Source organism: Chaetodon trifascialis, chromosome 13 (genome assembly GCF_039877785.1).
Source record: "Chaetodon trifascialis isolate fChaTrf1 chromosome 13, fChaTrf1.hap1, whole genome shotgun sequence".
NCBI classification, from domain to species: Eukaryota; Metazoa; Chordata; class Actinopteri; order Chaetodontiformes; family Chaetodontidae; genus Chaetodon; species Chaetodon trifascialis.
This window is the reverse complement of record NC_092068.1, coordinates 1,191,827-1,209,836: the sequence shown is the minus strand read 5'-3', so window position 1 is coordinate 1,209,836 and position 18,010 is coordinate 1,191,827. Positions and strand designations below refer to the sequence as shown.

The 18,010-nt window shown below is 38.1% G+C and overlaps 2 protein-coding genes across 4 annotated transcripts in view; one reads left to right on the top strand and one right to left on the bottom strand.

The window, feature by feature from the left end:
* Positions 1-333: 333 nt before the first annotated feature.
* Positions 334-8,756, top strand: degs1 (delta(4)-desaturase, sphingolipid 1). Its single transcript, XM_070977499.1, has 3 exons — positions 334-734; positions 5,293-6,035; positions 8,073-8,756. Exons 1-3 carry the CDS (start codon positions 653-655, stop codon positions 8,217-8,219), a joined length of 972 nt encoding a protein of 323 aa, XP_070833600.1. The 5' UTR covers positions 334-652; the 3' UTR covers positions 8,220-8,756.
* Positions 8,757-12,318: 3,562 nt separating this feature from the next.
* Positions 12,319-18,010, bottom strand: part of nvl (nuclear VCP like) — a 63,619-nt gene continuing 57,927 nt past the window's right edge. For all 3 annotated transcript variants that reach the window (XM_070977479.1, XM_070977478.1, XM_070977480.1), the window contains exons 21-24: positions 16,182-16,258; positions 15,638-15,729; positions 13,642-13,739; positions 12,319-12,527 (exon numbers count right to left, since the gene is read on the bottom strand). In XM_070977479.1, the coding sequence (XP_070833580.1) occupies positions 12,483-12,527; positions 13,642-13,739; positions 15,638-15,729; positions 16,182-16,258 (312 nt within the window). In that variant the 3' untranslated portion in view covers positions 12,319-12,482. The remainder of the gene's footprint in view (positions 12,528-13,641; positions 13,740-15,637; positions 15,730-16,181; positions 16,259-18,010) is intronic.

Sequence of the window (18,010 nt, the reverse complement as noted above, 5' to 3'; positions counted from 1 at the left end):
TCTCACCACATGGGGGTGGTATCACTACCACTTGCTTCTACACTTATTGACATTTTAGCTTTGGCCTTGTGTTTGTACCAGCAAGAGTTTAGGACAAGTTGTACATAAAACAAAGATATAATATTAATTAATTATTAATAATAAAAATGAAGAATGATGAGGAATAATAATAATGGGCCTGTGCATCACACATCAGGGAGGCCTGTAACTGGCTTATAAGTGCAATAGTAAATTGCCTAATCTAATAATAAAAGGAGGATGAGCTGAAGAGCAGCACTGCCATGTAATTCAACATGAGAGTGATGGACGCGCTGGTGGGAGGAGCTGCAGAAAGAGGGCAGAGCTGACTGCTGTTTGTTCAGGTCAAACAGACGGGTGTTGTGTCGAAATCTGTGCAGCTTCCCCTTAACTTAACCTGCACCCAACCTTATCCTTAACCCCAACTACTCGGTAGGTGGCACTATAGGAACCACAACAGTAACTGCAAGGGAACACTATTCGACGCGGAACACACTTCGGTAGAACACGGGCTCGTAGACTGAGCAGAGAACGCTGGAGAGGAATCAGTGAAGTCCTCTGTTTAAACGACCTCGTTGTATTTGGATAGTTGTTTGTCGAAGAAAGTTGTTTAACACAGTAATTAAAAAAAAAGATGGGGAATCGGGTCGCCCGTGAAGACTACGAATGGGTGTATACTGACCAGCCGCATGCCGACAGAAGAAAAGAGATCCTGGGTGAGTTAGCTTATCCGTTTGCAAATTTTGGACAAACCCGTAGTTAACTTACCTAGCTATACGTATGTTAACTCAGTTTGGTGGCTGTTCGAAACACTTAGGCAAGTTAAACGTGTAATGGTGCGTAGTAGCTATATTGTCTCAGTAGTAGCTGATTTGGTTTGCCAACGTAACTAAGCTAACGGTTCCACATCCGCTGTACATTTCTTAGCCAAGAGACGCCGAGGTTACGTTTAACGTCAGTCTCTTTTATGACTGACAGCCGCCACATATATAACCGCCATATATATGTATATGTATATGTATATGTATATGTATATGTATATGTATATGTATATATGCTAGCTAGTTGCAGCTAGTAAGCTTAATGTAGCATATTAACATTAGCAACGCAACGTAACAGCCACAGTAGTCATCTCGCCACTCCCTGAACTGACATAACGCTAACCTACTGTTGCGTTTGTCACAGTAACTGCCACAGACAGAAAAAGAAAACTTTTGGCTTAACCTCGTATCGCTTGCTACATTGCGTACTACATTCTAAAGCAATGTCAGTGAAAATCCAAAGGCACACTACATTACAATGGTATAAAATGGAGACAAACAAAAACTCTGAGACCGCATTTTTTGCTTGATAAGTTACCGAAAACGTAATGTATTATCAAAATAGTTACAGATTTAATTATTTGCCTGTCGATCAGTTACTCGACTTATTATCTTAACCATTATTCTATTAAGCAGTTAATTGTTAAGTAATGTTTTAATTCAAATTATTAAAACATTTATGGTTCTAGGTTCTTAAATATGAGAATTTGCTGCTTTTCTTTGTCTTATATTATAGTAAATTTAATATGTTTGGATTTTGTATTGCTGGTGAGAAAAATGTGAAGATCTCACCTGGGTCTCTAATAGATTGTAATGATGTGCCTGAATGATTAATTGACTACACAAGAAAATAATCAACATATTAATTGATAATGAAAATAATTTTTAGTTCCAACCCCCAACTCCAAATGTATACCTCCCTGTAAAATTCTGACCAACATCTTAACTGTCTAACCTTTGGATCTCCACTAAATGTCACTGTAAGGTGTTATTGTTGTATGAATATGTTGAAGAAGAAATAAAAAACAAAAACAATAACTGGGCAGTTGATGACTCAACAGTCTTACTGGAGGCCCTGTTGTGGATAATTCACATAATTTAATTCAAGGGGCAGCCCATTATGCACTGCTCCTTTTTATTGCAGCAAACAAAAGGCCTCCTTTTTTTCAAAATGACTTTTTTGAAAAGTAGGTAGTCTGCCCGAGTCCCTTGGGATCACGGATTAATTTAGTATGATTGAGGATGTGTTTTCTGTGTACATTTTGTATCTCTAATTCCTTTTCACTAGTATGTTGCTCTCTCTCTCTGTCACACTCACTCACTCACTCTCTCTCTCTCTCACACACACACACACACACACACACACACACACACACACACACACACACACACACACACACACACACACACACTTAAGTTAATTGGTCAACACAAAATAGTGCCATTATGTTTAGAGTGACACCAGATCCATGGATAAAGATACTCATTAACAGGAGAGCTGTCTCCTGGGTTGAATTATTCACGTTAGTACACATTGAATACAACAGTATAAGGAGACTCTAAGGCACTGCCACACTACAGATGAGTAAGGCTGCTGGACATGTATTTCCACAGAAGTAGCAGATGTAGTGTCTGAAAAACAGGGTACTGAGTTTATTTAGGGCTGGGTATGAAAACTCCACAAACATTTTTATTATATCCATGCTTAAAGTTGGCATCAAATGTATCTCTCAGTTCCACCAGGTGTTGCTCTGTGACATCACATGTTTTTCACAGTTTATTGTTGTCCTCTGCACAGCTTCATTTCGCACCAGGAGTGTTTCAGAAGCAGAGCATGTTTCCTACCTGCATTTGTGGACTGTCTCAGATGTTAAAGTGCCATTCATGACATTAAAATCTCTTCTTCGTCAACAGTATGTTCTATTAAGTCGCCCAAAAAGCCCAACTCACATTCTGGATTTATTTACCCACAGTTCCATTTTCACAACAGTGGGTGGGTTGCATATTGGAGGAGGCTTGTTGTTAATGGCGTAGCCTGTCAAAACTGTCAAAACCAACATGATCCAAATGACAACGGTACCAACTAGGTGCACTTACAAGCTTTTACAAAACAACAAAATGTTGTAAGTAAACCCACAGTAAATGAATGTATGGGAATCCCTTGACTGTTTAATGAATGACTGAATGAAGTCACCTGAAATTCCCTTACACTGTTCTTCAGTCTCCCATCAGTGATTAAGATATCAAAGATTTAATAAAGGGATTCAGTGCATAGTTACAGCCGAGATCTCCATTGCTGCCCGAGTAAGAGAGGTGAGAGCCAGAAGTCGCAATTATCAGCCGTCTGCCAGCAGTCTGGCATGATTGATTTGTAGAATGTATTGACATTATGACAAATTGCTAAAGGCTGTATTTGAAGGCTTATCACATGATGCACTCTAAATCCTGCATGAAAATCCTCAAATAAACTGTTGTTATGTTGAAAGTCACTCATCTGATGGGTGACTGATTTCTCAAGGATTTTAGACAGAAAGGCGAGGTTAGATGTTGGTTTCTTTTTGAAAAGTTGTGTAATCATAGCTTCTTTAAATGACTGTGGTGCATAGCCTGTTGATAAAGATAGATTGACCTTATCTAGTAAAGTAATGGTTAACTTAAGGTCAAACTTCTTTGAGCAGCCTTGTTGCTCCTTGTGTTTGAAGATAGGTCGGTACCAGTTAAGGGCAGGAGGTGATGAATTTTGCGACTAGAAATTTAAATTTTGTTAATAAAGATGTTGTTACTAGGAGCCCCCTGTTCTATTGTGACATGGCACAGAAATAAATGATGGCATCACTTTCTTAAATTTTGCTGTAGCACTGTCAGATAAACATTTAGTGTAGGAATTTTTGGCCAATGGCGTGTAAACCAGTAATAGGAATTAAAAAGCTAATCAAATCAAAGTCAGATAAAATAGGATCCTGTGAAGACTATGTTCTATGTCAATGCCATATGCCAGAACAAAGTCGAAGGTGTGGTTGAAACAGTGAGTGGGGATGGAAGGCAATTTAATCTAATAATGAGATGAGAACACAGTACTAATGCTATCATTATTGAAATCCAGATTATTTTTAAAATCACCAACAATATCACTTCATGTTTTAAGGACTAAATTTGATAAAAACTCAGAATTCAGATAAACCAGGAGCATGGGACACTATAACAATAACAATAATATAACTTGCTATAGTATTTTCCAGGTTGGGTATGAAAGACCAAGGCTTTCAAATTACTGACAATTGAGTGTACGTTTAGGGTTGACTGAGGGCCCTGAGCAAAAAATGGCTGCAACTCTAGTACAATAAGATCACAATTTACAGCCTAAGCCTTCTTATTCATTATACAGTAGTATCTTCGGAAATGAGAGGAAGCAGTCCACAGCTTTGGTGTAAGGAGTTCTGCATTCCTTTTTAATGTTTTGCATATGGAAACCTAGTTACTGTACACACTTTGACAATATTCAACTCAAGTGCTTGTATATCATAATGTAATGTAGAGGGTGTGTATACAGTGACTTTTTGCCATGGTGTGTACTATAGGTGATTTATTTTTGCTGCTGCTTTCTCACTTATCTGAGATTGGTTGAATGTTAAAATTAGTGCTGTCAATGGATTAAAATATTTAATCGCGATTAATCACATGAATGTCATAGTAAACTCGTGATTAATCACAAATTAATTGCACATTTTTATCTCTTCTAAATGTCCCTTGAATTATCATTTTAATACTCTTATCAAGATGGAAAAGTGAATAGGTTTGCTTTGTGCAAATGTTTTTTCCATTGAAAACAACGTGTAGTGTTATATTTCACACTAGCATTCTCACTTTGAGCAAATGGTTTTTCTATTGAAAACAACAACGTATAGTGTTATATTTCATACTAGCATTCTCACTTTGAGCAGTCATTCACATTTGAATGAATCAAATCTCACACAATTTAACACTGTCAATAAACAGATGACAAACAAATAAATACTTGGTTACAAAAACGCCCCTTCAACAACCCTTTCTAAGGGATCAAAATTGTTTTGTTTCCGTTTTACAATCGGATCCTGTAGTTTTTCTTACGTTACTAGCAGTGGCCACATCTTATAAAAAACTATAAAAAGTTCGCTAGGTCACAAAGAGTGTTAATCTCGTGATAAAAAATGATGCTGTTAAAATTGATTTCCGTTAACGCGTTAATAACGCAATATTTTTGACAGCACTAGTTAAAATACATTTCAGAAGGTGCCAATCAATAGTTGACTCAGCTCCACTGATATGCTTCTTTGTGCCTAGTCTGCGTGTTCTTGACAGTACATTACATTTTCAGAATCTAAATGTTTGTTATCTTGTGAAATCTGATGATTTGATGCAAAGATTAATTTGTAGCACATGAATCTTTACCGAGTCTCTTGTTTCTCTCCTACAGCCAAATATCCAGAAATCAAGTCGTTGATGGGTCCTGACCCTAGGCTGAAATGGGTTGTGTGCATGATGGTGGTTATACAGTTTTTAGCTTTCTACCTGGTCAAAGACTTGAACTGGAAATGGGTTTTGTTTTGGACTTATGCATTTGGCAGCTGTATCAACCACTCAATGACCCTTGCTATTCATGAGGTCTCCCACAACACTGCCTTTGGAAACAGCAAGGCCATGTGGAACCGCTACTTTGCCATGTTTGCCAACCTGCCCATTGGCTTGCCGTACTCTGCCTCCTTCAAACGCTATCACTTGGACCATCACCGCTACCTGGGAGGAGACGGTGTAGATGTGGACATTCCCACTGATTTTGAAGGCTGGTTCTTCTGCACACGCTTCCGCAAATTCATCTGGATTATCCTGCAGCCATTGTTCTATGCCATAAGGCCCCTCTGCATCAACCCCAAACCCATCACTCAGCTGGAGCTGACCAACGTGGCCTTTCAGCTCACCTTTGACATCCTACTCTACTGGCTATGGGGTGCCAAGCCTGTGGTCTACATGCTGGCTGGCTCAATGCTAGGGATGGGCTTGCATCCTATCTCTGGTCACTTCATAGCTGAGCACTACATGTTCCTCAAGGGCCATGAGACCTACTCCTACTATGGCTCCCTCAACCTGCTCACTTTCAATGTGGGCTACCACAATGAGCACCATGACTTCCCCAGCATCCCAGGACGCAGGCTGCCCATGGTTAGTATAGCTGGGTGATTGTGGGGGTATTTCCAAGAGTTTAGAAATGAAGAAATCATATGAGATAGTTCTGTCTAGGTAGCAGTTAAATTAAATCCTCTGACAAACATGTACAACCATGTTGCTGTGTGAGAATGGTGCTTCTCAAACACTGTTTTTGAAAAACTGTTACTCTCTGATAACTATTAAGTGTTAAGTCATATTAAATATGACAGTCATACTATATCCTGTCATTTATGCCCTGATCTTTTCTTGAATGTCTCTTTTTGCTTCTTTGGGTAACTTCATGCTCAAACATCTTGGATAGTTAGTAGTGTCGGTCCACTGTATTTAAAATTGTCTTTGTCTTCACCAAGACAATTGATAAGGACAAACTTCAAGAATCCAGCATCAAGTTACAAGACTTAGATTTTAGTTTATTAAGCCAATCATCTCAAGACAAAGGGAGTTTTTGGTTGTTATAATGTGTTTGATATTGAGATAAGTCTAAATTAAATCAGTATTTTGTTAGAACCTTTAAAAAAAATTGTGCCATTTGCTATCTCCAGATAATGAGATAATAAGGTCTTGATTTCACATGGTGGGCCCAAATCAAATTTATTTAAATTAAAAAAACAAAACTCCCTTTTGTGTTGAATGTGTAGATGAGGGTTGTGAACAGTACTTTGTTCTTACTATCTGGTTCTTTCTGTAATGTGTATAAGGACTGTAAAGATACACTCTCTGATTAGATTACATTCAATTTTTGCTCAGCCATAGCACAGATTAAGTACAGCGTATTTCACTATACTTAAGCATTTACTCGAAAAGGACAAACAGCAGAGAAGTGCATATAGATAAGTACTGGAATTGTTACAGTGGCTACTGCCGTCCCACAGCCTGACATGATCAGTGTTGCTTTGAAACTTAGCACATCTCAGTCAGTTGGATGCTAACCTTAGTGTGCTTACAATGATAAGTTAAAATTTTTAACATGCTAAGTTATTCACAGTAAAGTTTAGCATTGTAAAATTGTGAGTGTGTTTGTCTGTGTGTGTTTATATTCTTACTTCATAGATTAGATAGGATTTGATTTTCCTTTCATTAAATTAAAACTTCAACCGCAGTCATGGCTAAGAAACTTTTGGACCAGATATAACTTTTTTCTCACATATAACTGGCACCTGTCTTACATAACAAGAGCAGAAATATAAACTCATCTTCAGCCATAAAGATAAGGGACATTATAAAACCCCAATTATATACTAACAAACTGTACAAGCATCATCCAGTCTGAGGCGTGTTAGATAAAAGGCTGTAAAAAGGGTCAAATTCAGATAATGTAGTTCACTCCCTACATAGTCGAGACCAGACTGAAACAGCAGATTTTGTTGGTGGAAGTTATTTGCCAACTTACAGTATATGTATTTGCTGTATTTAAAAGGTCAACGATTTCCTGGAAAGCACTATGTAGTGTTGTAATTATTGGAAGAATTGGAATTTTCCTGGGGAAAAAGGCTCCTTCAAACCCAAGGAGATATTCATCCATTATTCATTTATTGCAAATGTTATTCTCTGTTCAGTACACTGAATTGTATACTTGTATACTTATATATACACTTGTGTACTATACTCTGGAAAGATTTCACATTTTGCATCAGCTCAGCTGCTGTGCACTGACTAAAAGACTCTCTACACTGGCTGTTAATAAAGTACAGTTAATCACATCAATAACAGGTCTGTCAGAGCCATATCACCAACACCCAACCTTGTGGTTTCACTTGTGTAGAAACAAAAGTGAAACTTCAGCATGATCAGTAGGTATGTTTCAAACATGAGAGCTGTGTAGACTTGTATAGCCAACATGCAGGACGTGACATGCAGATCGTGGAAGTATCGGAGAATGCCAGTTGAAATACTTGTCCAATGGCAGGCTTATACCGACTACTTCCTGTGATTCAGACTATGGGCTATGTGAACTGTAAAGGCTCTTTGAAATCTAAATTGTCATCTAAAAGCAGCACTCAACATTTGTTTATTCTGTTTCTTGTATTCCAGGTGAAGAAAATAGCAGCAGAGTATTATGATGACCTGCCTCAGTACACATCATGGGTGAAGGTCCTGTACGACTTCATCATGGACGATACGCTGAGCCCATACTCTCGAGTCAAGAGGAAGCTTAAGGGCGATGTCAAACAGGAATAACTTCAACAAAAGCTTCTGCACCATCCAGCATGACAGCATCCCGGCTCACCATCGTATAAACTTAACAACTTCTGCATATTAACACATTGTGCTTTTCTCCCACAAGAGAAAATGGTGGCAGTTATTTGTTAACCAGTTCAGAAAAACCAAGCCCATTGATATTACATTAAAAAAAATTACATTGGAGTTTGCGATTATAGGCAGTACATAGGACTGGTTGCACAAAGGCTTTGGCTGAGATCAAATAAGTAGTTTAAACTTGGGATAGGCATTCAGTCTGCTACATATTTTGAATTGAGGTATTTGATAGATTGCCATGAAATTAGATGCAGACATTCATGTCTCCCTGAATTGTGATCTCTTGACTTTTCAAAAATTGAATTTGTCCTCTATTTTACAACTAACCCTAACGGCTGTCAGATGATCTGCTGCAATTCTAGCTTCTGTGCTAATGTCTACAGGATGTGTGACTGCCCTTTATACATTGGGTCTATTTTCACCATCTCTGGGCATTCAAATATAAACATACTGCTGAAAGACATGCTTCTTAAATACTTACAGTAGACATTTAAATCATACTGGAGACATGGCAGAACCACAATGTGATGCTATCACAACCATTAGACACGAGGGGTTATGACATATCCATTAAATTGTTCTATTCTTTCCATGCTAACACACTAAAGTCAGATGGTGACCATAGTAAACATAATGCCTGCTAAACATCAGTGTTAACATCATTGTGAGGGTGTTAGCTTGTAAATGTTAACATATAGTACAACTGTACAGCCTCAGCCTCAACCTCAGAGCTGCATGGCTGTAGACTCTTACTGCTTGTACACTGTTGAATATTATACCACAGTCTGGGTGAATACTCGATTCTGATTGGCTGCAGGGTGTCCATTAAAAAGTGTTGTAGGATACCTATAAAAAAGTTCTGGTCAAATAGCCTGATTGTTCTAAATGATTGCGCTGGCTCAAACGCTAGTTAGTACAACATCAACATATGTTAAGATACGTTATTTCACAGTTTATCACAACGGCAAGACAGTAGACAACATGAGTGATTTTATAGTTTCCTTTAACCTATTTGGTGAATTTGATAATTTTGAAGACTGGGATGCAGCAGAAGAGAATATAAGAAGAGGTGCACTTGCCCTCTGAAATGATACTTTTTATCACGTAACATAATGCTTCTCACTCAACTGATTAGGCCTAATATAACAGCTGCGGCCGACCGAGCTGCAGGTTCTGTGGCCAGAGCTGGTTACCTTGGCAACGCGTCACAACGAGAGATATTAAATAGTCCACTCAGTCGCTTCTTGTGAAAAACTTATATTAATAATTGATTTAATATTTATTTATTTTGTAAGTGACCATGGTATAAACGGGATAATGCCCTTCAAGGTGCACCTCGTCAGGCATTATCCCTTACTTAAAAAACAGGCAGTAGAGTTCAGTCTCTCATAATGTTTAAAAATTAATTTCACACGGAATTGATCTGTAAATTCATTGTGAGAATTGGAGGTGAGTGTGATTTGCACTCACGGTGGTCCTTTAAGCTTTAATGACTAAATGACCAGAATGAGTGCAGTTGACATCTCCTCCATTTTGGATTCTATAGTTGGAGGGCAACAATATAATCTCCAAATATAGAGATGCTGTCAAGCAATACATTTGCTATTCGACAACAGCGTCTCTGTGTATGTGTGTGTCTTAAAGTGGACCAAAGTTGAACTGAGTAAATCCTCTCATTAAGATCCCTCCTTATGAATTGAGTTTGTTTCAACATATTGCTGTCAAGTGAGCGTGATCTGCTCAGTTTGATATTCCATGTATGGAGTTAATGGGCTTTATCACATGTATTAGTTGCTTCATGTTAAATGTAAACATTAACCTTGCCCAACCCTTTTCTGCCACAATTGCTCTACTTTTTAATAGGCAGCCCTTAAATGTACCACATTGTACAACCTGTCATCATTCTAATATTCAAACTGTGACTGTAACACTCAGAGTAGTAAGTTTGAAGTTGTGTTGTATGTGAGAAGGAAGTGCATTACCCATCAGTGCCTTGAGCTTTGTTTTCAGTTCTGCGTTAGTAGCCTTTATCTAACTTTAGGAATTTATTCAGTTTGATGAAAAGCTGTATTCCAAGAATTGATTTCCTCTAGGTTGGACAGGCAGAGCTGTAGCTGTATATTGGTCATGTCCTCTGTGTGATAAATTTGGAGATTTAGCAACCTGGAACCAAATTAAATATGGCTGCTACTGAATTGGTTGATTTTATTACTTAACTATTACTATTACTTAACTTTGACTGCCTTTAAGCCAATAAAATTAATGAACAAATAAAAGACTTACCATTTACAGTGTTATTCTGGCAGCGTTATGAAGGTTTTGAAACAGCATTTAGACCAGGGGCCTCAAACTGATATTACCTGGGGACCACAGGCCATGTTATTCATTTCTAGGGTTTCCTAATGAATGTAGTGTCCAACTAAATCAAGATATTTCTAAGTGCCCCCGAGGCATTTCTGCTGGTTTATGTATCCAAAGCTGTTGTTACTTTATCTGTTTATAGTTTCCAGAACAGCTCCATGACATTTTGATGAAGACCACGTGGCTGTGTATTGAAAGCCCCAGATCAAGCAGGCAATATGTTTAGTTTTTCTGAAGAGTGCTACTTTAGATGTCTGATGATTTGATTATGTGGCATATTTTGGGACTATACATTGTGATGCTTTTGCGTTGGACTGAATCTTATTTAAGTGGTAAATGGACAGCATTTATGTAGCACTTTGCTAGTCTACTGACCACTCAAAGTGCTTTGTAACACATGCCACATTCACAGGAGTTCAGTATCTTGCCCAAGGTGACTTGGATATGGAGATTAGAGGAGTTGGGGATCAAACCACTGACCTGATTAGTGGGTGACCCACTCTCATATTTTATCCACCTTAGCATAAACACATAATGCATCTAATACAATGGCATTACAAATTACAGCTTTAAAATGACCCCAGAGTTGACTCAACACCAAAATGATTGACCAAATACCAATTGTTATTACTACTAACAATTATTAGTGGACTGTTGGGACTACATCACAATCTACAGGTGTCTATTTTTGTTTACATCACAATTGATACAGGGGGTTTGTCTATGGTTAAACTGCAGTACAAATAAAATGATTAATAATGCAGTGTTAACTTAGAAGTTACTACATAATCTGGGTATGCCATATCTCCACACAGCACTGCATTCAATGTTTTACTTTATCATGGTCCAGGTCACTGTGCATGCTGGTTCACTGGTATGGCTGACACAGAAATGAAACAGAGCAATCAGTAATGTTAAGAGTTACACCTGTAGTTTTTCTACAGTGAGAAGTTGTGTGTCAAAATGTGATAAAGGGACACACCAATCACCAGTAACATCTCCCTTTTCTTTGAAAGAGTTCAAATCAGAACAGTTAGCTAGACAGACTAAACTAAGCAAACCAGCTCTACTGACACATGCACAGGGGATATGCTTTTGCTAATGGCACTCAAGTCGATGCCTTTCAGTGGCTTACTGTAGTGTGGGGAATTACTTTGAATGTGTGATGGAGCAAAATACCCTTATTAATTATATAATATTACAATATATAAATTTTTAAGAATGCTGGCATTATATATTTCTTACGGACACATATATATATTACACATATAAATTTCTTGCACCAAACCCTTAAGTTCCAGCTCTTTGAGCAATAAAGGAATCGTATGTAGTTCTTGTGTAACCTAAGAATAGGCTCTGCTCCTTGTGTCAGCAGCTTCTTAATGTAAAAGACGTCATTTACTACAGCAAACTTTGGATTTCTAAAAAAAAAAAGCAACATAACATAACTTGTGGTGGAATGGTTACATTGTCTACCAGTGAGCTACTGACATTGGCAATGTGAAAAAAAAAATGATAACAGCAATAAAATGCAGTGGGTTTATACACTACAGCTATCGGTCAGTTTACAGTCACAGTGGTAGAATGGTGAGTTTATTGAAAGCCCAGATAACAGAGCAGTAGCTGATCTGTGCATTTGATAAAAACTAAATCTTTTGTAAGAGTACATGCCAGGCCATGTTTTTATCTTTGGTTTCTACGCAAAGTTTTTTTTTTATTGTAAGAGCAGGAATCAGCTGTTTGAACCACAATAAAATGTGCATAGATACATAAAATTTTCACAGTGAACTATTGCTGGTGACATCTGTGCTTCTGGTCTTGCACTTATCTGCTGAGGGACTCTCTGAGCTGCTCATAGATCCTCTGGTCCTGCACAGGGAACACACAGGCACAGTTAGTGCATGTTTGTGGTTTTCACACAAAAAAAAACAAAAGCAGAGCCTGAGCAAGAATTTCAATCCTGCCTCTTTCCGTGTCATTCCTCACAACAAACCTCAGCTGTCTGAATGACTGAGACAGGCGGGGAAACACAGAGGTCTCTGTATTTCTGTCTGACAGTCTATGCTCATATTTGTTGATGGTGTTTAAGTGTTATTTTTGTAATGCTTACATAATTATTGAGTATGAAGGAATTTCGAGTACAGCGTCCCACAATTTAATGTAACAGTGTTTAGTGTGGGACTAGTCAGACTGGTTCTCCTGGGAAGGGAGGTTATAGGACAGTGATCTAATAGACAGTATGGCACAGAGTGGTCTGAGGTGGAAGACACAATCTGTAATTATCTGCAGCATTTGGAATGCTGCCACAGTAATGGATACATAATGAACAACTGCATTACACTAAGTAGTGTTACTGCACAACATAGCTATACAACTTTTCAATAAAGAAATAGTTCCATGATACTGGGGTCTTAGGGGACAATTAAAGAGGAATTACACTAAAGAATAGAGCTAGGTATTGAACCTCATTAGTTTTAGGTACTGACTGAAATGCATCTGTGGTACATGGTGTCAAAACACATATCCAGTACCAAAATCTGGCATTTAACTGTCTGGTCAGATTCATAATCTTGACTTAACCTCTTATCAGATTGTGATTTAAATCAAAATGTTTATAGTTTTAGAGTATATTCTATTTACAAAGTATATACAACATCTGACAGAGTTTAAGTAGTTTTCTGTGTGTTTAAACAACATTTAATGTTTGACATTTTGACCTTTTGTTAGATCAAAATCAGAGGTTTTGTAGGAGCACATGTATCCTTGCATTTGTCAAAGTCAGGTAGTGAAAAAAAAGATATAATGAGAAATACCCAGCCTTAGTCAAGATGTGCAAATGTTTCTGAACATTATTTAAACACACTTTAAATAATGTTCATTATTTGTCTGCATGTGTCTTAAAACTCTTGTCTGAATTTGGCCACTGTGGCCAAATTGGCATTGGCCCAAGGCTTTCTTCTGGTATGGTCACAAACTTTCTTACCTTTTTGGACACAGATGGACAAACTTTCTTGAAGGCATCTTCAAAGTTCTGTTTGCTCACTCTGATGTCAGTGACAGAACCAGAGGAGTATGTGTGACCTGTGTGTGACAAAGAGCATACCTTTAAGTCAATGAAATGAAGTATGTCAACTCAGCATGAGACACAGTCCTGGATGTGAGTGACTGTTTTCCAGCTTGCGTTTTCTATTCATATGAACATCAAAGTGCTAATTTCAATGTACAATTAAATTGCAATTTCCCCCTTTTTAACTTCATGGCAGTTCTTTTCATACACGTAGTACTCTAACACAAACCAGAAGTCAACACAAATAAGCTAAATGTAGTCACAGCTGGGACTCTGCTTATGGATGAGTTGAAGACATGAGTAGGCAATGCCACTCAGGGTGGTTGACACCAAGTAAACGCTTCTGGAAAACACAAATAACTTTGTCCCAGTCAGACGATGGTAAAAATGATCTAATTTGTTTAACAATGATTAGAAGGTCTGTAGTACTCATGTGCGCCATTATTCTATAATCTCAGACTTGTCGTTTATACTCTTTACCTTGACCATCTCTACCAATTTTAGTTGCCTGACCTGACCAGTGTTGCTGGCTGTTCTGGAAGACTGGAGGGGCTGCTGGTCAGTTTTCTCTACTGTTCCTATAACATTTCAAACTTTTCTACATCCAAAGAACTGTAGTAAGTGATTGGCGTAACATCTGACTCTCTTCACGATGAATAAAAAGATGACAAAAAATGAGGGAAATTGAATGGGCATTGTTTTGTTTTGGTGTGGACTAACATTCGACCCAAATGTGGATTTTGTCTTGAGTGGATGGAATCTGCTTTTGACTCAAGTGGTCTGTTCTTCATTTTTTTCATTCAACAAGATTGTACTTGTTTATTATCATAATTATCACACATAAGATCAGAGTTGAAGGTAATCAAGTCAAAAGTTTGGACACACTTTACCATGCAATGGTTTTTCTTTCTTTTTTAAAATTTTCTTCATTGTAGATTAATACTGAAGACATCCAGACTATGAAGGAACACATATGGAATTGTGTAGTAAACAAATAGCGCGTTAAACAAACCAGAATATGTTTTATATTTAAATTTCTTCAAAGTAGCCACCATTTGCTTTGATGACAGCTTTGCATCCTCTCAATCACCTTCATGAGGCAGTCACCTGGAATGGTCTTCAAATAGCAGGTGTGCCTTGTCAAGAGTTAATTTCTGGAATTTCTTGCCTTCTTAATGTGTCTGAGACCATCAGCTGTGTTGTACAGAGGTAGGGTTGGTACAAAGGTCTATACAGTGAATGACACAAGGAATGGACATTAGACCAGTGGAAATCTGTCCTTTGGTCTGATGAGTCCAAATCTGAGGTTTTTGGCTCCACCCACCATGTCTCTTTGAGACACAGAAAAGGTGAGTGGATGGTGTCTACATGTGTGGTTCCCACTGTGAAGCATGGAGGAGGAGATACAATGGTGTGGGGTACTTTGCTGGTGACACTGTTGGTCATTTATTCAAGGACAATGATCTCAAACACACCTCCAGGCAATGTAAGGGCTATCTGACCAAGAAAGAGAGTGATGGAGTGCTATGTCAGATGACCTGGCCTCCACAATCACCTGACCTAAACCCAGTTCAGATGGTTGGGATAAGATAAGATAAGTATTAATCTACAATGAAGAAAACAAAAAAAGAAAGAAAAACCACTGAATGAGAAGGCATGTCCAAACTTTTGACTGGCACTATACATATTAGGTATGTCAATGGTTATGGTTAACTGTAAATTGGGTTAACCATCAAGAATATTTATAGCACACAGTAACACACACACAGACAGGCACACACACAGACAGACAGACAGACAGACAGACACACACACACACACACACACACACACACACACACACACACACACACACACTTACTTTTACTCCAACATGTCAAACTGTTAACAGTTACATCTTTAGTTAAGTTACCAGAAGAAGACGCTGAGGAATTCTGGGACTTCAGGTAGGCCCTCAGGGCATTAACAGATGCTTCCCTCACTAACGCAGTCAGGTCAGCACCACTGGATCAAACAAACACAAACACAGAGTAAAACTCAGTCCGTATCAGATTTCATTCTGTTCCATGCTGAAGTGTCCTTTGGCAAGAACCTAAATCCCAAATTGCTCCCAGTAACTGTGCCATTGGGATTTCAGTGTTCATGTGAATATAGTGTAGTGTATACACCAGTGTATGTATGTGTGTGTGAATACTGACTTGAGTTGAAAAGCACTCTGAAAGACCAGCAAGACTGGAAAAGTGCTATATGAAGGCCATTTACCATTTATCAATTGGTGCTTCTACATTTAGTAGTAGTAGTAGTCATGGGCACTAAGAAAGCTGAAATTGCAACTTGAGAAAAAACATGTCGACCTCAGCCACTGTTTAAAACCAGTTAATTTTTCATATTAAAAGCAGGAGAAATAGTGTGGATATGTTACTTGGGACAGCTTTTCTTTTTTAGGTGGGACTTACGTGAAACAATCACAGCGCTCATCAAAGGCGATTTCTTCAAGACAGACATCCTGCTCCAGCTGAGGTTTGGTCCCCCCCTACAACATATGAATCCTGAGTCACTTGAGAATCAACAGCTATTTAATCTGTACATTCAAAGAAGGGTTGACATGCGGTTAGCCTTGCTTAGGACAAAGACTGGAAACACAGGGATACTGTTAGCCTAGCTCCTTCAAAATTTGAATTGAAAAACAAGGACTATGCCTTGACACCTCCCAGTGACACACTTCTGTTGTTTTTCAGGTAGCACTTTTTCAGAACTACAGGTTTAGGATTAAGACACACTAGTTACCCAAGCAGAAAGGATGTTTTTACCCTCCCAATATTACATAGCTATTACTATCTCTAAAGACCTGGTTGAATGTAGTTTAAGAAAACTGGTCCAAAGTACCTTACAAACTGATAAGATGGCCAATGTATGATTTGAATTGTAATAAAATAATAATTAAAAAAAGGGGGGGGCAGAAAATACACACATACATACATATAAATTTCATTGTTTTTTGAAAATTACATCCTCATTTTGAATTCGATGGCAGCAACACATGTCAAAAAAGTTGGGACAGTGGCAACAAAAGAATAGAAATGATAAGACTTGATTGATCCACACCAGGGAAATTATGTCCTTACAGCCGGCAAGTATTAAAAAACAGCAAAAAAACAGTCGCACAGATGGGTCAAGATAAAGAACATACAGGATGCAGAATAAAAAAATCAACTATGTATATGTACATTATGTACAGATTATAAAAATACTAATATTCTTAAGAGAAAACTGCCAATGCCATATGTCGAAACTGTACTTGAGAAATATTGTTGCATAGAAAGAACACTGAATTGCATGAGTCTATGTATATGTACAATATATACAGTTTCTAAGAACTTCAACTTTATTTATATAGCACTTTAAAAACAACCACAGTTGAAACTGCTGTACATATATAGACAAAACAATATAAAAACAATAAAATAAAACAGGAATAAACACTTAAATAATTGTTTTATTGTTTTTAAAAACAATTAAAAACAATAAAACAATAAGTAAAAGCAAACCATAAACACTAAAACAAGAGCAGAGTCTCATGTGGGGTTGAATGCCAAGGAATAAAACTGGGTTTTAAGACGAGTTTTAAAAATGGACAGTGACAGGGCTAGTCTAATGTTTGATGGTAGCTCGTTCCATAATTTTGGAGCCGCCACAGAGAAAGCTCTGTCCCCTCTAAGCTTCCATTTTGACCTCGGTACCTCCAGGTACAGTACAGCTGACCTGAGGCACCGAGCAGGAGCGTAGAGGTGAAGGAGCTCAGAGAGGTAAGGCGGGGCGAGACCATTTAAGGATTTAAAAACAAATAAAAGAATCTTGAAATGGACCCTAAAGTGCACAGGCAGCCAGTGGAGGGAGGCCAGGATGGGAGTTATGTGCTCCCTCTTATGCACTCCAGTTAAGAGGCGAGCGGCTGCGTTTTGCACCAGCTGGAGGCGTGTGCGGGAGGACTGGCTGACTACAAAATAAAGTGCATTACAGTAATCCAGCCGAGATGTCATAAAGGCATGGATTACTGTTTCAAAGTGTTGTTGTCTTAGAACAATTATCTCCAATAATAAGCTAGATTGAGGTATGTCTGAATCTATAAGGATTAATGTAACATCATGGAATTGCAGGGGTTTAGGCAAACTAACTAAAGTGAAACAGGTACTTAGTAGGTTAAAACAAAAACACTCTAATATAATCTTTCTTCAGGAATCTCATATGATGCCGTGTGATATATCTAAGGTTAAAAAAAGATGGC